General features: G+C 49.8%; 1 protein-coding gene across 3 annotated transcripts in view; it reads left to right on the top strand.

Moving 5' to 3' along the window:
- Positions 1-22,648, top strand: part of SSBP3 (single stranded DNA binding protein 3) — a 53,856-nt gene that overhangs the window by 23,039 nt on the left and 8,169 nt on the right. For 2 of the 3 annotated variants that reach the window (XM_069863170.1, XM_069863168.1), the window contains exons 5-7: positions 13,441-13,530; positions 21,335-21,415; positions 22,119-22,178. In XM_069863170.1, the coding sequence (XP_069719271.1) occupies positions 13,441-13,530; positions 21,335-21,415; positions 22,119-22,178 (231 nt within the window). The remainder of the gene's footprint in view (positions 1-13,440; positions 13,531-21,334; positions 21,416-22,118; positions 22,179-22,648) is intronic. The other variant, XM_069863169.1, reaches the window with a different exon arrangement.

The raw sequence follows: 22,648 nt of genomic DNA, 5'->3' as shown, positions 1-22,648 counted from the left end.
GTGCTGTGCAGCTGCGTGGGCTGGTCTCCAGCCTCCCAGACCCCATCCTCCACGGCAGGGGGCACGTCGGTCTTGTCAAGGAGACAGCAGAGATGATGCTATGCTTTGTCACACCAGCCTTGTTGCCGTAGGGTTTGGGGTAAAAATGAGTGCCTAGAGATCTGTCCCTTGGAACATAAGGGTGTGATACTTCTGTGGGACGTTGCTTAGGACAAGTCTCCTGCTGAGGCTGTGCTGTGTAGCCCAGGGATGTCCCTTCTGTGCCACTTAGAATCATAGAATCATAGAATCACCAGGTTGGAAAGGACCCACTGGATCATTGAGTCCAGCCATTCCTATCAATCACTAAACTATGCCCCTCAGCACCTCATCCACCCATCTTTTAAACACCTCCAGGGAAGGCGATTCAACCACCTCCCTGGGCAGCCTGTTCCAGTGCCCAGTGACCCTTTCCGTGAAATATTTTTTCCTGATGTCAAGCCTGAACCTCCCCTGGCGGAGCTTGAGGCCATTCCATCTTATCCTGTTCCCTGTCACTTGGGAGAAGAGCCCAGCACCCCTTGGGGTACTTGGGGCTTGGCGGTATCCACCAAACCCAGAGCTCCTGCCTGGGAGCGCAACTGCTGGGGGTGGCATGTGGGACCCTTGGCACATGCTGGGGTGGCTGGGACCTCGCAGCAGTGTGGCTTTGCCAGCGCCGTGGGCTCGGGAGGATGGCACGGCAGGGATGGCAGGGTGGGAGGATGGCAGGGCACAGCGTGGGGGGAGCCAGGGGGAGCAGTCCAGGCTGCCTATACACAGCAGCTGTCATCGCTGCTGCCTGCGCCTGCCCGGCCCCAGCCTCTTCCTCGTGTCGCAGATGGTTTTAACACTTTCCTGGGCCTTTTTTTCTATAATTAACTCTTGTTTGCAAGTGGGAAGACACTTCTTTCCTTTTGGCAGCGCCATCAAACTCTCCTCTGGTGGTGCACTTTTTTAAAGCCATCGTGTATCTATCCCCCATCCACAGTCTGTTGTTTTTACCAGGCTCTTTTATGGCTTTGGGCTGCTCCCCACCCCCCCTTCTTCTTTTTTTTTTTTTTTTTTTCTCTCCTTGCTTTTGCCTTGAGGTAAAATCCGCAGGGATTGCAGACAGAGGAGGCCCCAGCTCCAAGAAGGGGAGTTAACGAATCCGGTCAAGGCAATACAAAAGCTGGTGCCCAGTGTGGGGGAAGATGGAGAGGGCCCTTCCCTGCACCAGGAGCCTTTGCCCACCCCCACCCCCCAGGCTTTGTGTGGCTTAGCGGGGTGCTGCTCACACAAAAGCCCCTCGTCCCTGATGTCACTTCCATGCTGCAGCTGGGAAGAGTTTTCCCAGGAGAGGCCATTGCCTACTGAAACAGTGGTGGGTGCAGGGGACTGCTGGTATGGATGCCCCATTCCGCCAGGATAAGAGGAGGAAGAAACCCCACAGACCACTTCACGGAGGCTTCACAGGCACGGGATGGGGCTGCAGGGTGCCCTGGGAGCAGCGGGCAGGGCATCTTCATCCCAAGGATGCAAGGCTCCTCTCCAGCTTCTACTGAGGCTTAGAAAAACTTGAGTGCCATGGGCATCCTCTGCCTTTTGAGGAGCTCGGGGTCTGCCTGTGGCTGCCTGTGCAGTTTGGGGGTGTTTTGCTGCCAGGGAGGTGCGGGACAGCAGCCATCAGAACTAGGACGTTGTGGGATGGTCAGCTTTGGGAACCAAGGAGGGTTTGCCGTGGGGGTCGGGCTTCAACCTGGCACCCATGGATATGTAACGGTGGAGAGGAGCGTGCTGTTGGGGTGCGCCACTGGTGCAGACCCACAGGCGATGCGCTTGGGCTTGCAAGATCCAAGCATTGGGGTGCTTGAGAGCGGCTCTGGCTGTGGCAAGCGTAGGAGCTCCTCTTCCCTGTGGATATCAAATGGTGGATGTGAAAAAAGAGAAGAAGCCCATCAGGAAGTTTTCATCAGCAGTTCATGGCCCTGACCACTACACTCATCCCCATCTGTCCCTCGGACTCTGCCCACCCACTCTGTAACCAGGTTTTCCCCAGTGCTGCCAGTCTAAACAAGACCTTGCAGTGATGCTTAGTGCTCTCACATCGCTCCCTCCCCCACTCTGCTGTCTGAAAGCCTGCGGCTAGGTTGTTTTTTTTCTTTTTCCTCGCTCTCAAGACTTTAAGTTTTCCTGCCTCACGAACTAGTTTATTGCTGGGTCAGGGGGCAGAGGTTTGCATGCTGGTTTTATAGGATCCCTCCAGAGCCTGCTTCAAAAAGCTCCCAGTTCATAAATGGGGGGTTTGTATTAACCACCTTATTTTGATAGGGAGAAGTGCTCTTAGAAGTAAAATAATTAGTTTTTTAAGCTTTAAGGGCAACATAGCTTGGTGTTTTATCTCACCAGACCCTTCTGTACGTATGCAAAAAAAAAGTGACCAATTCTTCAAGAATATATATTTATCAGAAATCCTTCCCTAGCCCAATGTGCACCTTGTGAGGTTGCTCCTCGAGTTTTACAACCCTGCAGGGTCATTTCTATAGGGAAGCACCGCAGCTTGGCTGTGCCCGGGCTGCTGTTGCCAGCAGTGCCAAAGCAATGAGAAGAGCTGATGTTAAGGTAAGTAAAACTTGGGGCCACATTACAGGGGTGTTTCCTATCCTAGCGTAGGCAAGAGAAAGCAGGGCTAGAGGCGAGGTGGTTTGGTGAATTCCCTTCTGTCCCGTGGATACGCATCTCCTCTCTTTCTCCAAAACGTGCCGTAGTATTTAAAATGCTCTGGAAATTAAACTTTTCCCATTCATCCTCTTGCTACTGAAAAATCCCAGCCTACCAGGGAAGCTCTGCACCCCTCCAAGTGAGCTTAGCCCCTGGCTTTTTTCAGCTTTGGAGAAAGCCACCAGTTCTTGGGAACAGCGCTGAATTACATGCTGGCTTACGTCAGATTTACTCCTCTTGTCCTTTTCTCTAGCTGCTCTATTAATTTTCAAATGCCTTGAGCAATTACCGAACCTAGGAAACAGTACTTTGGGGGGCAGCACCCACAAATAACTGCAATAAAAAACTGCTGCTGTTAAAGAAGGGGAAAATGGAAACAGGGGTTGTGCTCACCTGGGTTTAAAGTGTTTTTATTGAAAATTTTCATCAGAAACCATGCATGCACAATCTGTTGGGGGCAGCTGCGGAGGACTTGCACCCTTTCCCCACCCATACATCACTTCTGAGATCCAAAGCACTGCTTCTAGTGGGATACAGGGTGCGGAGGGTCAGCAGTGGGTGCTTCCCGGGACAGGTTTGGGTTGCGGGGGCTCCATATGGCTGGAAGGGATTAGCCCAGAGGATTAGATGAGCAGAGAGGAGGGGAAAGTTTCTGCAATCCCCCCTTCTCCGCAAACCCCCTCATCTCTGACCCCTGGCAGATGTGCAGGGATGATTTCTGGGTGCATTTAGCACCGCTTTGGTTTTGGCTGTGCCCCAGGAGCAGCAGCCCAGTCTTCATGCTGCTGGGGGAGAGCGACGGCCATGGCCCAGGGTGGGATTCTGCACCAGCAGATGATGAGGAAAGCTGGGATTTTCCTCCTGCTACCGCCACACCACGTGTTGCATCTTCCCTTCAGCTTGATGTGTTTCAAACCCAAGCTGCTCAGGCTTTAAGCCCACCCGTAGAGACCATTGGTGGCGCTCAGTGCTGTGCTCTGCTGCTTGGACAGACCTACTCCCCAGGGACAGCTGAACCTGGGGCACAGCACCTGGGAGGGGGCATGCCCTGTAACCTAACCAGGAGCCATCCGGGGCTCAGGGAGAGCTGACACTGCTGCTGCTGAATGCAGGAATACACGATGTTCTGCAGCTCCATACCTGGGTGGCACTTAGGTGTAGAGGTGTTGCATGGAGGGCAGAATATTTTTACCAGACTTGATGATCTCAAAGGTCATTTCCAACTAAACAGTTCTATGATTCTATTTTAAAACATCACTCTAGAAATGGTAGGAATCATGCTGAGACACTATGTCTTTTCTCCACACACACCAGCAGAGGCATGACTCAGCCACAAAACCCATGGTTGCATGGGACTGGGGTTTGCCAACAGCTTTCTTTGTGCCATCCTGCTGCTGCCGTCTCTGCAGAAGCTCCCAGAGCATGATAGCAGGCTCACAAAGTGTTTCCAAGCCCGTACGTGCTTCTTGGGATGCATCAAGGGCACTTAAACCTGGTGGACTTGCCGTGGCAGTACTTCTAGGGGTGTGGGTGCTAGAGGATGGGTGCCATTTGTATGATGGGGAGGACCAAAGCCCATAGCTGTAATTGCTGCCAAATACAACAGCTCTCAAAATTTGCAATAACTCACTCCTTCCCAGTTAATTTAGGGCTCTGACAGGCTGCTGTTGGCCTGACCACAGCGGTGCTGGCTGCTCCCGTGCAAAGTCTGAAATCTTCCTCCCCATCTGCCTTGCCAGGGTTTATACAAGGTGCTGGACTTTGTACCTCACAGCAAGTCATAGCTCTTGTTGAAGTCAGCTGCCACCTCTGCCTCTGTTTAAGCCATTTCCATCCCTCCACTGACATATTTAATAGAAAGTGCTGTGCAGAGAAGATGCTACGAAGCATTTTCAAACATCAACAAGGCCACTTTTGTTAAAAATTATGTTTTATTTTTGTTAACCTGCTGATTTGTTAGAGAAGGGGATTTGATTTTTGTTGTTTTTTTTTAAAAAAAATAAAAGCTCATTGTGGAAAAAATTTACTCTTCACAGATCAGCAGGCACATTCATCAGGGGCTGCTGTGAGTGGGGACGAATGCTCGGTCGCCTCCATAGGTACACAAAACCCGTTTGAACGCCTGCAAAAGGTTACGGCGCTGCTTTTCAAGCATTGCCATAACCTTTCACAGGCGTTCAAACGGGCTTTGTGTTATTACATGAAGATGGTGGCTGTCAGCATCTTGTTGGGGACAGGCAGATGGCGTTCACCTGCTCCGGACCAACTTCTTTCGCCCTTTGCCTTTGGTGTTGGGGAATAATACCAGGGCAGCTGCTAGCAGTAAAATAGGCTTAAGCAAATGGGGTATTTTGGCATTCAAGTGCATGACAAGAATGGGAGTATTTGCATTAATTCTCTCCTCTCTTTCCCTGCGGCGGGGGATGATGGAGAAAACGGGGATGTTTTCCTGCAGGGCAGAGCTGGGTCCTGGTCCTCTCTAGCTGGACCTGGGGGCGAAGTGCTGGATGCTGTGCCAGGATGTCAAGTGCGCCATCCTGCAGCATCCCACTGCTCAGACAATGGAAATGAATGTTTTTCTGGAGAGATCACAGTGTATCCTGCTGCACCGCAAAGTCAGGCGCCAGGGAGGGGTCTTACCCCCTTCCTTGGATCCAGGTGGGGATTAGGTACTGGGCATTGCTGGATCCCATGCGAACTCACAGCAACCAGTGAGATTGGCGAGCTGATACACAAGGTGGCAAAAATAAAAATAAATATATGCATATATTTATTATCTGCACCCATCCTTAATGGGTAAATCACTGCTGGGCACTGGATGACTCGAGGGCATTTTGCAATGTGCCAGATAGTTGACAGGATTGGCAGTATCCTTGTTAGTTGCTAGTAAATCCTTTGGACAAGTTAAAATTCTGTTCTTTTCAAATGCACGTGGTGCTGTGGCACGTCATTTTTCTAAAACTACGGCTTATTTTATTTTTTTTCCTCCTTTAAATCAGATTACCATTTTAAATCTAGCTTTTCTTATAACTTCTTCCAGAATTCACTTGGCAATTTCAGTCTGGAAGAAAGCAGAGGAGAGGTGATTTGTACAGGCACTGGGAAGCAGAAGTCCGGCTCCCAATGCCAGCAGCTTCCCTTGCACCTCATCACCAAATTATTACTTTTTTTTTTGAGATGGGGGTGATATTTTTCCTCAATCTGGGCTTTTCAAAGGCTGGTAAAGGAGAGAGCTTGATTTTGGCCACGGTGCTCAAGACAGGGGTGGAGGGTGAGCTGGTGTGCATGTCAACGAGGATCCAGGTGTTTTGACCCCACACGCACCACTCCAACAGCAGCAGTGCAAAATGAGAGGTGTCAATGGCAGTAAACTCCCATCTGCTTTAACCATCACAACTTTGCAGAAAGCACCAGCAAATTACTTTTCCCGGCACCTTTGCTTGCTGGGGCAGTTTCCTTTTTTTTTAAAAAAAAAGAATAATTTTTAAAAATCTGAAATTAATCTGTAAGCTTTATGTAAAACTTGTGTATGGACGTCGGGAGCAAATCCAGGGAGAACCACAAAGTGTCCAGTGCAGGACAGAATGCAGGTTGTCGGTGCAAGGAGCTGCATGGTGGCAGTGGCCCGGTGGCCCTCGGAAGAGCCAAGCATCCTGCGCTGATAGATGAGCAGTAGATTAATAGTCCTAAGCAATTGCATTATCTAATGAAAATTTTATATAATTATTTTATATAAGTTTTTTGGCAGATGAACCCTGAAATGGATGGTATTGATTGCTGGAAAAGAGCCTGGCCTGTCTGTTGCTAGAATTATTAGAGGAGAATTGGTAGTAATTAATACCTGTGTATTTACAGCATTTTCCAGGCTGCTAATTGCACAAGATCCATTTGAACTGTTTGGCAGAGAGGGTTTGTACATTGGTTTTAAGGTGTGGGCTGGACGTGGGTCTTGTACTGGGGAAGATGCCAGCAGCTCTCCCGCTGCCGAGCTGGGACTCCGGCTTCACCTTCGCTCCAAGCTGGGGGCGGGGGGTTACGGGATGGCAAAGCATCCCTAAATAGCAGGGACAAGGTACATCCATGCACCCAGCTGTGTGGCGTGAAGCACGGGAACACTCTTTTCTGCAGAGCCCTTCCTAAGTCAGGGGAAGCACTACCAGCAAGCCTGGCTTAACTTCCCAGAAGTTTCCCTTTGTAAACCTCTCTGTACACGCGTGCGTGCAAAACCAAGCCTAATTGCATTTAGTTTGTTTTACACCTCCCATGCTTATCCCTTCCCTTTCCCCCCGCCCTTTAATTCGGTTGCTGTGAAATTTTTGCAGCCCTGCCAAGTTATTTCCTTGGGATATATTTAGAGAAAGCCAGCTCAGCAGAGCGCGCTGGGTGTTTGCGTAAGGATGTTTGTAAATGTTAGCAGGAACGCTGTCGGGCTGGCGGAGCAGATGTCCGTGAGATGCTACCAAGAGCCATATTTACAAACTTGTAAATGACTGAAGGGGTTTCCTTCCCGGGGATAAGGGGGACGCCGACTTAAGAGATTAAAATCCTATTGTTTCACGGCTGGAGCTGCTGTCTCAGATTATCCTTTACAAGGAGGGGGGAAAAAAAAAGCCCTGCATTAGCTTGAAACACCATTCAACTGTTTTGCCTTTTTTTAAAAAAAAAGCTCAGGGAAAACACAGGACTGGGCGTTGTTTCTTTCTTTTTTAAAGGAGGGGAAAAAAGTGGTGGAGCGTGGCTGTTCCCGGCCAGGGCGTACACTGGCACTTTGTGTGCCCGGGTTTCCCGTGCCGGGTGGCTGGCAGGTGATGTATTCAAAAAATAAGCACAGAAAGCTTGCACTTTCCTAGAAGTGTAATTAAGGTGAACCTGTGTGCACAGCTCAGTGTCCCACGGGAGCACAGGGATGGCGTTTGGGTGGTATATGCGGTGATTTTGCTACAAGCCCATTTCATTTATTTTTTTTGTATTTTCTTGCCAATAGGCAAAGCTTCATCTCATCATTTGTTTACCCTAAAATAAACCAAAACTGGTTTGTTTTGTCTCCTGGAGCATCCAGCCAAGTGATTTGCAGTGGAGCAAGCAGGATGGTCTCTGGCATACCCAAGCTGGGGAGCGTGGTGCGCCCTGAAAACACCCTGAGCCCGTCTAAGAGGCTTTGCAAGCGCCGTGTTTTTTGAAGCGGGAGCCACAGTGGTTCCTGCTACTGGCACATGGGCCAGCAATCGTACTCGTGTCAGCTGTGGAGGGCTGGCATTTTATTTATTTTCATGCACATTGATGCAATGCAGATGCTGCCACCGACCCAAGGAGGGAATGGATGCAGGAGAGCATCTGAGGGCTCGGTCCAAAGGAAGCGGTTGGTGTGCCGTCCTCCCTGGCGTTAATCGGGTTACTGTGAGGTGTGGGAGGGTTCTATTATTAAATTTAAAACCTGACTGTATAAGATGAAGGCAGCTTTAATGAGATGAAAAGGCTTAACTAGAGTCCAATTAAATTCCCTATTACCTGTTTACGCAGCCTGCTTAAGTCTTGACCTGCAGGCTGATTTCTTCCTTAGGCTCTAAAGCCTGTGCTCTAGGCAAAAAAACAAAATCAAAGACAACAGATAGATACCAGATAACTGATGTGTTGTGAGCATCCCCGCATGCTTGTACCAGAGGCAGCTGCCCTCAAGTACCTTGTGCTGCTCCAGCTGCAGCTGTGAGGTGCAAGATGCAGCCAAATCCTCTGGTCTGCTCCTCTGGAGAGGACAGTGATGGCAAAAACATCTTGAGCCAAAAAATCAAATGTCCATCCATCTTTAGTTTGGTTTTGGGTCTGTGACATGAAAGTATTTGCTCTCCCCATCTTGCTAGGTTGATGGAGGCTGGGGACAGCGGAGCAACCGGTGCCTGTGGTGCTTTACAGGGAGGGAGCATCCTCTCTGCTGTCTGCCAGCACCTTGCACCACTGTTTGGAGGTCAGGTTTTTTTTGTTATTTTAAAGTGTTTGGTGAAAGCCAGCTCTGGGATGCTGGGGCAAGACGCACAGCTGCTTGTGCTATACGAAGCTGCTCACCCTGAGCATGTGGTGGGGACACCAGCTCATGTTTAACGCTAGAGTAAATACTGCCGATGGGAACTAGGACCTAGTTTTTTGTTGTTGATGGAAACCATCACTTGTGTTGGCAAAGTGTGGTGGGTTTGGGCAGAAAGCTGGGGCTTGGCTGATGCTCAGGCTGAGCCGTGCAGGGTTGCAAGCAGCCCTGTGGGATGTTGGCTCACCACAATGCTGGAAACCTTGCAGGACGGGTTGCATTGGGGTGCAGCACTTTATCCTACCTTCAAGCCACTCTTGCAGGCAACTCTGGCTTGTCCAGCTCTGGCTGATGGAGATGGAGCGGAGGAATCCAGTTGCAGCGTCCCAAGGGCAGGTGGGGGGATGGCACATCCAGAAAGCTCTCTAGCTTCCCAAACCTTACTTGAGCACTGTTGGGTACTGCAGATGGGGGTGCCCTGGGGCTAGGATCTGTTTCAGCCCACCGGCTCTGCTCTGGTTTTCAAATTCACCCCCAAAACCCTTTCAGCCTCAGTGGTGCCTCACAGCTCCTCTTGGGTTGAGTCTGCTGCAGGGCAGGGGGCAGGAAACCACTCACCACACCCTGCTCTCACCAAGCCTTCACGCCCAGCAAAGACCTAAACTCTGCATTAAAGAAAGTAAATAACTAAAAGCTCCAGTTCACAGCTCCTCCCGGGGCTGTGGGCAAACGGGGGTGAGTTGTGTTCCCAGCTCAGCCTGCCTGGGAAAGCAAATTTGGGTGACGCCAGAGTGCTGGCAGGGCAGCTCAGGCTGCTCCAGAGGCTGCTTGGTACAGCCACGCTGGTGCCTCTTCCCTGCCACTCTTTAATGCAATTAATGCAGCAGAATAGCCTGGTTTGTTCCCAAGGATTAGGTTAAGAAAACAAGATGGTTTTAATAGCTCTTTTACATCCTACCTAGATTTTAGCTGAAAAACCTAAATGGTTTGGCAGTGAAGCCGAGCAGCACATCTTTTTCCTTTTTTCTTTTTCCCTTGTTTTTCCCCCATAACCTGATGCCAGTGGTCCTGCACAAGCAGGCTCCTACCAATAATTCAAGTGCCCAGCTCCTGGCTGTGCTGTTTTGTCCAATTTCCGTTGCCTCCTGACCTCCATCCTTCTTTATTTGCAAAGCTATACTCGCAGGCAGTGGTAATAAATCAATTAATGACTCTGATGAATCGTTTAATGGCTGACAAAATAACACTACAGTCAACAGCTTGGATCTCTACAGCAGTACCAGAAGATGCTGGTTGACTCAGGGTAGGGAGACGAAACAGAGACTGTTAGCTCAATTAGTGCAATTAGTGTGCGATTTAAAGGCTTAGACGGCATCTGCTGGCGTACAGAGCCGGTGTGTTAACTGAGAGCTTCGGTTTGGAAGCGAAATGCGGCAATCCAGATTGTCATTGCTACGCTCACTTCCACCAAAAAAGGGGAGAAAATCCAACGTATGTGGGGAAAAAAACCTATATGTCAGTATGTGTTTGTATATATCTACATATGCATGCCCCAGGAACTGCATTTTGTTTCCAGCGCAGAGCAAATTTACCATCTAATAAAAGGCAAACGAGCCAGCGTGCTGGCTGTGCTGGGCTGTCCTTGCTTGTCTCTGACAGTCGTCCCAGTGTGCTTTGGTGGAAGGAAATTCAGGGCATCGCATAGCAGCGGGGAGCTTCGTGTGGCTGGACTTGCTTTCAGTTTAGTGGCAGCTTGGACGTGGCGGCACAGCACACCTCGTGTTCCTGTGCCACAGCGGCACTGCCCATCTCCTGCCTGTGCCTTCAATATCTCTGCCTTGCCTGTACCGGTGCTGCTAGGGCTTGGGAGGCTTAGATAGTCACCTGGTGAAAGGGGCTTGGCTGGCAAATTCCAGCCAAATCTCCAGAGTCCTTAAAAATAGTTTGTTAACCAAAATGGTGAAAATAAACCAGGTGGGAGAAGCTGCGAGGGCAAAAAAGGCCTTTTTTTTTTTTTAATTGATGTTGGAAAGCCTTTGGGGTTTGGATACTCACTCTTGGGATTTGGCTGCTCACCCTCAGGGTTTGGGAAATTTGTTCCCACTGTCCTTTTTCCCTCCTTTTTCTTCCTTTTCTGGTGCATCCCAAAGATTTTGCAGAGCTCCTCCAGCCGCGGCTGCACTCCCATTGCTTCTGCAGGGCTAAAGGTGCCTCCGTGTTTACCTTAGCAGTGGTGATGGGGAGGGGAATAAAAAAGAAATAAAATGTCACTTCGCAGCCTTGTAAATCATTCATCAAGGGCTGACCAATTTGGCTCCCATCCTACAATATGCTCAGGGCACTTGTGGGTTTTTAATTACCGAGTTCTGCCAAGCGCCACATGTGCGAGGAGGAACTTTAAATCCCCGTTTATGCCGCGAAGGCATAGGTGAGGTTTCATGGTGTTTAACGCAGAAAAGTACTCTGTGGTTTTGTGGAAAAAATGGGCATTTGCTTCCAGATTGTCTTTGGCTGCTTTACCCTCCTCCCTGTTGCAGAGGGAAGGAGGAGGGCAGCATATTTTCCCCATGGATCCCCAAATGCATGTCCATCCTCACTCCACACCTCTTCAGGATCCATTTCAGTTCGGGAGATTCCCCCAGCAAAGGATTATGGTATGCTGGAAATCTCTTGAAACCATAAAATATCACCTTGGCAGCTTTATTGCAGCGCTCGCCGCCTTGGGAGAGAAGCGTTTTGCGTGATAGAGGGTTTAATAAAGGAAATTCCAAATGGGCTCACTGCAGTTTGGGGCTCGGTCTTATATATTTTTGCATTAAGAACCGTCATCTGCTTTGCAGAGAAACTGCAATATGTTCATGGCCTTGGATTAAGATTTGGTTTTACTTTTATAGCTGACCCACTTGGGGGGATGGAGGGAGGGGAAGAACTGGGTTCAATCCCTCTCCCGTCTATTTTTGCTGCTGTCTGATGTATAAAAAGAGCCTGGAACGGGCAGGCTTATTTTTCCTGCCAGGGCTTTTTATTTTTATTAACTGTAAAAACACTCAGATCTAGCCTTTGCTGTTGATGTGGGGAAGGCAGCTCGGGATGCTTTGTTCATGGGCATGAGGGCAGTGTGGCGTGGCCTGTGCCTGGTAGACCCTGGTTGGTTTTGGGGCAATCTCCTTGTGCTGTTCTCTCCGGCGCTCGCAGGTCTGAGGTGCTGGTGTAGGAAAAGCAACCACTCATCCGTTGTGGTCCTGGCTTTCATCCCGTATCCTGCACGCTGGCTCCTGCCAGAGAGCTTGATGGAAGAGGGGGCATGAGGGATGGCCCCTGGGAAGACACAAGGCAGTGCGGTTAGCCTGGTGCTCTCCTGCCTCTGCAGGGCTTCCGAGTCTGGATTAGGGGGATTCCCAAGCAAATGCTGGGGCCCCACCTCGGCAAGCCTTAGTCCTAAATAATAATCCTTAATTTTCTGGGCTGCCCGAGTCCTGACACCCCGGGTTCCCCACTCTGCTCACATCCTGAGTTTGTCACTGCATCAGATGCAGTCAGGGGCCGGTGCTGTCTCAGCTGCTGTTGAGACATGGGGTTTGGTGGGGTTGGGGTGCTCCAAGCTTTGGGGTAACACCAGGCCTGAGACAGCTCATGTGTACCCCAGCTACTCATGGCATTTCCTCAGTGGAAAATTTTTCCACTAATTTTTTTTTGTGGTGGACAGTTTTGTTGGCACTGCCTGCCACATGATTTTAGGTGGATAAAAGTTCATGGGCAGAGTCGTTCAGTGATCTAAACCCAGTTAATATCGCTGAGGCCTCCTTGTAACTGCCCTGAGAATGGGGGTTAGTTTGGTGATGGGTAAATGAGAATGCACTTCAACAGCACATGTACCGCTCCTAACTCAACAGGGACTTGTTGCAAGCAGGAGTCTTTAGGGAGAGATCTTTTTCTTGCTGTTTTCTTTCTGGGTGGGAGCCTCCCATCATGCTGGAGCTTTCCCAAGGTAGTTCGGTGCATGCCACCCTCCCCTCAGCACTGCCAGAGATGCTGCTTGCACCAGAGAAATCTCTTTGCCTGTTGACATACATCACAGAGAGGAAGTAAATACAAGTAGAGGTGCTGAACAGGAGCGAGTTGGGTGTCCAGGGACCCCATGTCCTGCCTTGTCCTTCCTTTTCGGGACTGGAGCCACTCGGGTGGCTCGTCCTGGGGAGGCATGAGCAGGAGCGCGACCCTGGAGGTCAGGTGCGGTGAGGTTGGAAATTCGAAATAAAGCCTTGGAGTGCTGATGGGGTCAGGGAAGGATGTTTTTTTCAGAGGATAGAATCGAACTGGTGAATCACACTGGGGAGTGGGGCGGGGGGTAAGAGAAGCATTTAAAAAGCCTTAAACCAGCTTCTGCCTGAAGTGACGTGGATGGATTAATGAGACTGAATGCTTGGGTAAATGAATAAATAAGCCCCAGAATTATACCCAGGTTTTGTGCGGCCATGTTCTCCATGGGTAAACCACAGAGGCTGGTGCCTGTCTGGCTCTGAGCATCCTTTGCTCATTTCCCCATGGCGGGGAAGATGCTTGGGGCACAGAGTGCGATGCTCAGGGCTCTGGAGGTAATAGACTCAGTGTGGTGTGGCAGGAAAGACGGTTTTTTTCATGTGTTTTTTTCTTAACTCCAGTTCAAACCACTATGTTTGTCCTGGTTTTGTTTCCCACAGAGCGCAGCTGCCGCCCCGAGTCCCGTGCTTGGAAACATTCCCCCGAACGACGGGATGCCCGGGGGCCCCATCCCACCCGGTTTCTTCCAGGTAGGCTGCTGCTTCTCCCGATGCTCACCTCCTCACTGCACATGTTTGCTTACGCTCTGGGTGTCAGCGCTGTTGTGCCTGTGTTTTTTTTTCCCAAGGGGATGCTAGGAAAGCAGCATGCTCGCATAGCTGACCTGTCTAGGAAAAGCTTGTGTTCTGCTGCCCTTCCATGTTTGCTTTCTATTTTTTGTGGCCTTAAAGCAAATTTCTTTCTTGCTGGAAGAGTTTACTGTGTATTTACAACTGATGTTTTTTCCAAAGCTGCTTGGTTTGTGTTTGGGTTGAGATTGTATTTGTTCTCTGGTCCTAACAGACGTGCATAATTGAAAACATTCTGGATTTTGATTCCTGAAACTTTCCCCCCCCACCTCTGGTTAACCACTTGATTTTTTCCAAATGCAATCACTGAAAGCATTAACAAATGCTGGCTGCGGCTGCAGGCAGGAGTGGGCGCCAGCCAAGTCCCCAAATGCCGCGAGGCACCTTGTAAGCAAATACCTAGCAAAGTCCCCAAAGTCCCCTCGTTCCTTCCTTCTCCCGCACCGATCTCGGACCCAGGAGGGCATAACGTATGTTCGGAGTGGTGCTAACAGAAAGGATCTCAACAATCACTTGGAAAAGGAATTTCAAAACTTGAACCGTGGGGATTTTTTTGGATTTCTCTGGAATCTCTTTGCATGGCATGAGCTGTACTGGTTTGCAGCGGCATAAGCTCTCGGTGCATTAAAACCTTCCTTCTTGAGGAAGAAACACTTGTTCGTGTAACAAATGGGATAAGAGTTGAAAGGAATATTTGTTTTGGCAAGCTGCTTTTTTGTAATCTGGGCTTGTGATTTGTATATGGGAGAACTTCTCGGGCAGTAGACAGGCAGACTCGATAAGGCGCTTGTGATTTATTGTGGCGATATCTGAGGCCGATATCACCTTTTGTGAGTGTATGGAAGGGGGAAGGAGGGTCTTGTGGTTCTTTTCAGAGAGATCCCATTTCCTGAACATGCTTCTGACAAAGTAAGAATATCCGATATTGATCGGGAACCCTAAAACAGGCGAATCTTGTAGCAGCGCTCAGTGGCATGGGGTGAAGCCAACAGCAGAGATGCTATCTCGCAGGTCATAGCTGCTGCCAGCAATTTGAGTGCCAAGCTCCTGCTTCCAACAAATGTGTCTCCAAAAGTCCTGATCTCGCCCTGCAGCAACACGCACTGTCCTTTCAGGCTCCCATCTCACCTAGAGCTGCGAGGGCTGCAGAACTGGCACGAAGTTAGGGCAAAGCTTCAAGAGTATGGGTGGTTGGCTTTCCCTGAGAGGAGAAGGTGAGGAAAAGGAGTCACATCTACCCAGACAGGCTGTACATGCTCCCATTTCAACTCTTCCCATTGACAGCCTCCTAGCTGTGCCCCCTTTCTGCCTTCCCGTAGCATTGTTGTGCTGATGGACAATTCAGAAGCAGGCAACCCATCCCCGCTCCCTGCCTCTTGTGGACCAGGAGCTGCTGGGGAAGGGGGGATCAAAAGCAGCTCTGCTTTGTTAGGACCTTTCAGGGGGTATCCTGAAAACCCAGCAGAAGTAATTGCACCGGTGCAGGTGTCACACACAGGGGTGCTCCCCATCCTCAGAGCTGCCGGAGGGAAGAGAAGATGGGTGAAATGCATATGGCTTGCATGTGACATCTCAAGAGCCTGCCTTTCCTGAAAGCCCTCCAACATCTGGTTTCTCCTTCCAGCCCTGAGGATGGAAGGGAGGAGGGGAGAAGAAAAATCCCCACCTTTTAACACAGTCTGAACATTCTCCCCCTGTGAAAGCCCATCTGATTTATTGCAGGGTGCTGGAGCGTATTCCATCTTGAGAAGGTGCTGGAGACCAGCCCTTGCAGAGGTGGGCTGGTGGCTCGGCAGCAAGCCAGTTGCAGCTCAGGGGGAATTTCTTATCTCTATAGGAAATTAAAGTGCTGAACCTAACAGAGCAAGACCAAAAAGGTCACAGGAGATGCAAAGGAGTTCTCTCTGACCCTTGGCATACCAGCTGTGGGAGTGGGTGAGGTTCCTGGTGGTACCATCTCAGCCAGTGCTTTCCATGTGCCAAGAGACTAGAGGATGCAGAGGGCTTTGGGATATCAGCATCTTGCTTTTCTGCATTGTACTGCAGGCACCAGGGACCTGCAGGGATATCTCTGAGGACAGCAGCCTTGGGGTTTTGGGAGGTTTTAGAGGGCTTGAACCTATCCTGGCATGGTGGGGGATCACACCAGGAACTGAGGAGGGAGTTGCCAGCAAAGCTCAAGTTGCAGAAACCCTGTGCTGCCACCGTGGGGGGTGCATGAACTCCCCTCAGCTCCATGCATTCAGGTGTGCACTGCTGTTTGGGTGAGGGAAAAAATTGCACAAACTATTCCTGGGAGCTAGTGGCATAGAAACAGACGGGAGCGAGCTTAGAGGAGAAGATCCTCCCTTAGAGGAGGATCCCCAGCTGCAGCACCAGTCCGCAGCCCTTGTCTTCAGGGAGAGTTCCTTCTCTGCGCTGGGACTCAGCCGTGACCTTCGGGCTGGGGGCCAAGGGAATGCAGGCTGCAGAGTCTCCCAAAGTCTTCCCAAGGCGATGGCAAAGGAGAGGCCCTGGGCACCCTTGGGTTGCCAGGGCACTGCTTGGTGACAGCCGGTGGCACAGCATCGGGCTGTGCTCTGGACAAAAGATGGCCAGGTTGACAACCAATGTGCGTAGATGCTGTTATTTAAATCTCTCTCTTTGTCCCTTTGAGATGAGCAAACAAACCCTCTGCTCGTCCTCCTAAAGGTCATCGGAGGCATTCCTGCTTTTGTTTTGAAAGCTGGATTGATGCCGGGGTGCAGATCCCTCAGAGGAGGAAGGGTGCGGGGGGCTGCCAGGGAATTGTAGAAAGCAAAATTAAGAATTGAAAGCAATTAATACCACACCTTCCTACCACTAAATAAACTGGGGGGGACCCAGTCAGCAGCCCCCGCAGTGACCGTGCCTTCTCTCCTCAGTGCGAACTCCCCGCACCGCCCCGTACACTGATGAAATGGAAAGTTGACCATAAATCAATGTCGGCGGCTGTGTTAGGTATGCATCAGCAGCTTTGAGCCGAGATGCACCAAAACAAAGCGCCGGCTGCTCGGTGTTCCCACACTGCCCCCTAATGCAGAGAGACCTCGGGAGCTGGGGAAGACGGGGGTCTCCAGAGTCTGGAGGGCTCCCCACAACATCCCCTGTTCTCCCCTGCTCTCCCCGCCTCTCCTCCCAGCATCCCGGGACACATCTCTCTGGGTAAGGTTGTCCATGGTAGGTGAAGATGGTAAAGCCATGTGCAATCAGATGGGGTCCATGTTGTCCAGCTCCCTGCTCGGGGACCACCATTTTCCCCCTGCTTGGCTCCACGAGCCCCTGGTTGTAGCAGGAGCTGCTGCTGGCGCTCTGGTCAACCGGTTCCAGCAAGGTGGCACAAGAGCCACAAAACCAGGCTGCCCTTCCCGAAATCAAAGAAGGCACAGGGCAGAGAGCAGAGATCGGCTTCATCCTCGCACCAGACACGATTTGGAGGAAGGTGGCTTACGAGCTGGAAAAGAGGAAAAGCAAGTGTCAGAGAAAGTTTTTTTTTCTGGAAGTTTAGTAGGATGCCCGAGGCTTTTGTACCGAGCGTCTGGAGCATATGGTGGGATTTGCAGTCAACTTTCTCTCGGGTGCTCCAGCCAGATGGAGGTGACTGTTCTTGGCTCCGGCTGACACGGGTTTGTTTCCTGAAGAGCTTGTGTTAAACATATTCCTTAAAACCAGGCTTCTGCAGTTGGGAGCCCCAGCTGCAGGCAAGGCAGAGCTCCTGCCCACGGCTGCCTTCCACCGTCTGCGCTGGAACTTGGCCCACCTTGCCTTGTCTTGTCTTGCCTTGTCTTGCCTTGCCTTGTTCTGCCTTGCTTTGCTTTGCCTTGCCTTGCTGTCTCTTGGGAAGGTGCAGTTGGGTCCTCACCTGGCACCACACGCTGGAAGGCAGCCATGGTCCTTCTCCCCAAAGGCGCCTGTCCTAAAGACTCCTTCAGGGAGATTTTTTTTTTGTTGGAAACTTGCAAAATTTCCCTTGCGTTTGGTAGGAATAAAGTTCCTATCCAATAAACCCAGGCATGTCTTTAATTAATATCCATCAAATTTTAGTATTTTCTAATGTCAAAACCAGTAGGCAGGGGCGGGTGTTTTAAAACACAAGATGCTTTCCTATTGCTAACTCTAAATTGTCTCATGGCAGTGATGCTTTGCCTTCTTGTACCGTCCTGCATTGTTCTGCCACCCCCAGAGGTGCTTGAAAATGTTTTTAAATAGCAAAACTCCCCCATTAGCTGAAAGTATGTAGCCCATAAAACATGATCCATTTGTGGTGAATTACGCTGGAAACATAAATTGACACACACGGAGCTATGATCACTCATGCCATTTTCCATCTTTAATATTTTACAAGAAGTTTGAGGAGTCAAGCTCGTTAAAGACAGAGTGGAAATAACCTGATCACTTGGAAACTCCCCTTAGAAAGCAGCAGCAGCAGCAGACTGGATCGTCTGATCGGCCAGGTTGGGCTTTTAAGGGCCCTGTGATGTAGAGGGGGGAAAATGAAGCAGAGGGGAGGTTGAGGCACCAACAGCTGTTGGAAACAGTTTTCTCTGATGCTGTTTTGGCTGTTTGGGTTTGTTGGGTTTTTTTTGAGGCAGCTAGCAGAAGGAGAAGAGTCTCCCCCTGTGCGAGGCCTCCGGGATGGGGCAAAAAAATAGAGCTTGAGAGATTATGGGGTTTCTTTGGTTGAGGAGAGCGCTGGTCTTGAGATAAGAGTGAATTGACTACAGAGCAGGTCCTGCTCACCCAGCCCAGCAAGTTGAATGGAGCTCTGCTCAGGGGATGTGACTCCGGGGCATTTGGGATGTGGAGGAAGCAGGACTGTGTGTGATCAGCCTCCTCTTGTAACAGCACTCGTTAATAACTGCTAAATACATATTTTTTAAGAAAAAGGGGTTGTTCTGTTGGTTAGAGCCCACACGTCATCTCTGCAAAACACTTGTCTCAACTGCCGTGATCCATCAGGATCATCCGCTGCTTCCTCGGCAGCGAGGGAAACCCATGCGTAAAAGCAACTGATCCAGTAGGCGTTCCTGGCCAAACGCAGGTCCCAGCCCTGAAACATCTGCAAATATTTACAGAGATAACAATATCCAGAGGGTCTGTGTTTCTGACAGAGCTGAGCAGCCATGCCGTGGGGGCACGGGAGGGGGCTGTGGCAGTTGCAGCCTGGAGCAAATGTTTCAGATGCTGCTGCTCGTTGCTGTTTTGAAAAAGCTAAAAATGATGGGGGGGGAGTTGGGGGGAAGAGAAAAAAGGCCCTTTCAGCTCCTCCCTGCCTGCTGAGACATTTGCACAAGCTGGGCGTTCTGCAGTCACGTTATCCAGAAGTCTCTGCTGGGAGTGGTGGCACATGGGATAATGCAACGGCAAGGATGCAGTGGCGCCAAGCCTGGGGCATCCTGGAGAGCAGCCTTGGGTGGCGGGGCAGGACTGCGCTCCGGAGGATGCATTCAGCCGCACAAACAACCGATGCTCTCCAGATCCGATTGCAGCAGGGGATTTTTCTCTGGTGAAAACACCACCATGTCTTATAGATGCTTCTTCTACAATAATCAAACACTGCTTCCTCTGAAGCCCCAAATGCAGCCCCTAAGCGTCACCTCCAGGACCAGCCAGGGTGTGTGTAGGTGGCCATGTCCCCCAAACATTTGATATCTGTTAACCCCACATCCTCCAACATCAGGGAATATGGGAGTGGGGATGTCAAGGCGTTTAATCAGAACTTCAGGATGGGATCTGCGTGCCTGTCCAGTCAGTACCTGGATAACAACAAATTCCTCCTTGCGGCGCAGCAAGGCAGGCACTGTGGAGGACCTGTTGACTCTTGCATTTATGGGACTTGAGAACTAGTCTCTGCGAGTCCTGTTTTTTCCCTTCCACTCGGTGCCACTTGGTTTCATCGGTGATTCACCTCTGCTGATCTTCCCCTTCCCAAATCCTGTGGCTGTGATGTGTAGGACGGGCAGTGGTGATTGCCCTCCATGAACCAGCTGGTGGTGGGAGGTGGCTGCTGTCACTGGTGCGGTTTGCAGTCACACAGGCAGATCTGGCCACCTCAGAAGCGAAAATAAGTCAAGTTTCATGCATGGAGAGGACTTAATGCTAAAGGAGGTTGATGCTACAGCTGGACCACAGAGGTTTGTCTTCGCTGTTCTGGTGGGACGTGGATGTTAAAAAGCAGTTGTGCTGGCACCAGGAGGGTTGTCCTGAGGTGCTGTGACCTCTTCCAGCCCAGGTTCGCTGAGCAGTAAGGGCATGAGTGGGCTGCCTTCGGCTCCTGGAGAATATGTGAGACTTTATTTCCCCGGGCACAGTGGCTGGAGCGGGGAGACTGGCAGGATTCTGCTGGTTTAAATCCGCTTGGCTCCCTCTCACCGCCGAACCATTCAAATAAAAGAAAAAAAAGAGAAAAAAACCCCACCCTCTTACTTTATTTACATTGCACTCAAGTTTCCGCTGTACAAAAGATTTGCAGGTGCAAATATGTCCTGCCTTCATTAACTTCCCCTCCCTTTTTAATTTATGTGATTTCAATTTTCCTTCCCTGTACTGTTAATTAGGGGACCCTCTAATCAGTACCATTATCACAGTGGTATTCATGTTTAGGAAAGCTGCTAAACAAATGCTTGCAAAATTGCTAAATGGCTAATTAATGTCTGTTAATTAAGAAAATTGCTCATGGTAACAAACCATGCCATTGCTGGCAGCAGCTAGAAGGCGAACACTTGTTGAAATTAGTAACGAGGCAGGTAGAGAACATCTGCTCCGGCGCGGGTCCTGGAGCCTGCCGTTGCTTCCCATCACCTACTGACAACGCTCGTTTGCTTTCTCTACCAATTACACCTCCTTTGACTCAAAAACCACACACATCTTTTTCCTTACATTAACACGCAGCGTTATATTCTTGCACTGAGCTCACGTTTTTTCCAAGCAAATTTTCATTTTGTGCTTATAAAGGAAATATATAAAAAATAATGTGGGTGTTTAAGCCCAAAATGTCAGTGGCTGCTGCATTGCAGTCTTAAACCTGCACTGACTAATCTCTCCTTTTTTTCCCCTAGACATCCTTTCTTTGCTTGCAACCCACTTTGCTCGCATCTGTAGGGAATCCACCTTGAGGAAGGATGTTGTATCCATACAGGCTGGCAATGCAGCCCCAGTTGTGCCAGCCAAACGCTGACCAGGTGTGAGCTGGGACGTGCTCCTCGTCCTCTGCGCTCACTCCACTACCTCCACTGAGCCACAATTTAAAAGCCCCAGAGGTATCTCCAACCTTTGGGATGAGAGAGGAGAAAATCATTTTTTTTGTTGTTTGGGGGCATTTTTTGTATTTCCCCCACCTCTCTGGTCCTCTGCCGCATATTTTTTCTTCCTTGTTGCACACCCTTGCGAAGTGTTTACCTGTGTGTTTATCATTGCAGACTTGGTTGAACTACCGAACTGTTTACTGTCAATGTGGCTGCTGTATTTTGACAGATGTTCTGATTTTTAATTTTTTTTTTTGATATATATAATTATTTATTGTTCAGCTACAAATGAATAGAGACTCAAATTAAAAACAAGAAATAAAATTCAGAAATGGGAAAACTGACTTCCCAACAAAACAGGTCCACCCGTCAATCCTTTTTTTAGCTCTTTCTGCGCTTTCATGTGCTAATCTATAACCTCCTTCTACTGTCTGACCTCACAGGGACCGCCTGGGTCACAGCCCTCGCCACACGCACAGCCTCCACCCCACAATCCTAACAGCATGATGGGACCCCACAGTCAGGTAAAGACACTAGCGATGGGTAGGGCTGTGAACCGGGACGTGCACTCAATTGCTTTTTTTTCCCTCTATAAGGATGCTGGGCAGCGGGTACCCGCTGTCCGGGGAGCATCCCCCTGGGCACCCCAGCTCTGAAGCAGAATGTTGGTTTTTTCCCTATTTTTCCCTTTTTTTTTTTTTTTGGATGTGCAGTTGTCAATGGACTTGAGAAGTCAATCATGGGTATCAGACTGTTTTACCTTCCCAAGGTAGCCTCAGAAATTTAACTTGATGTGGGTTTATAAGCTTCTGTTAGTAGCAGCAGCTGTAAAAAAATAACTTTAAATCTTTTTTTTTCTCAGTACTTAGCGTTGGGGTTTTTTTGTGTGTGCCTGTCTGTATGTGCTTATTTGCCACTTTTTTAATATATCTCTATATTTTAAACTTGAACAGTATCTAACATCCAGGGTTTCCCATGCACTAATTTTAACAGCCTCACCTAGTATTGCCGATGTCAAACGCTCTCAAACAATAAATCTGCAGAGAAAATGTTTAAAAAAGGACTCCGGACACCTTTTTTTATTTTTTCTTTTGAAACTTAACTTTTTTAAAAAGGATGTCTCCAGAAAAAAAAAAACCAAAACAGTGTGTCCAGTCTAACCAGCGTGCGTGGGGAGCGTGCTGCCTCCCCACAGCTTGGCCCTGACCCCCTTTTGTGTCCCCGCAGCCGTTCATGTCGCCGCGTTACGCTGGAGGTCCCCGGCCCCCCATCAGGATGGGCAACCAGGTACTGTGCTCCCGGGCTCCATGCTGGTGGGTTTCTGGGGGTTTCTTTTATTTGGGGCGTGGGATGAGGACTGTGTGTCTTGCAGATGCTTCCTTGGGTTTGGATGGCAAGCATCACCCTCAGGCATCCCCTGTTTCCATGGTGCTGGAGCATCAAGTGTCACATAACTGTTCGGTTTTCATTTTTTGCTGAGGTTTAGGCATATCTAGGGTGTAAATGGGAATGGGGAATGTATCACTTCTTTTTTGTGGTGCTTTCAGCACGGCCGTGCCGTGCCGCATGCTCTTTGCCCGGGCTGGATTTTCCCTGCAATCATAGAAAATTAAAGTGATGGAGATAATCCTGCTGCTGGGTTGACCGAGTGCTTAGATCAGCGGTGGGGTCAAGCAGGGCAGGTCGCTGCTGAATTTTTTGGGTTGGGTTTATCCTCTTATCCCAGCTTAAAGAAGGGCAGTTTGTTTCTGGCCTTA

Source organism: Phaenicophaeus curvirostris, chromosome 8, assembly GCF_032191515.1.
Source record: "Phaenicophaeus curvirostris isolate KB17595 chromosome 8, BPBGC_Pcur_1.0, whole genome shotgun sequence".
In the NCBI taxonomy this organism is placed as follows: domain Eukaryota; kingdom Metazoa; phylum Chordata; class Aves; order Cuculiformes; family Cuculidae; genus Phaenicophaeus; species Phaenicophaeus curvirostris.
The sequence above is the reverse complement of the archived record's forward strand: the minus strand, read 5'-3'. Positions and strand labels throughout refer to the sequence as shown.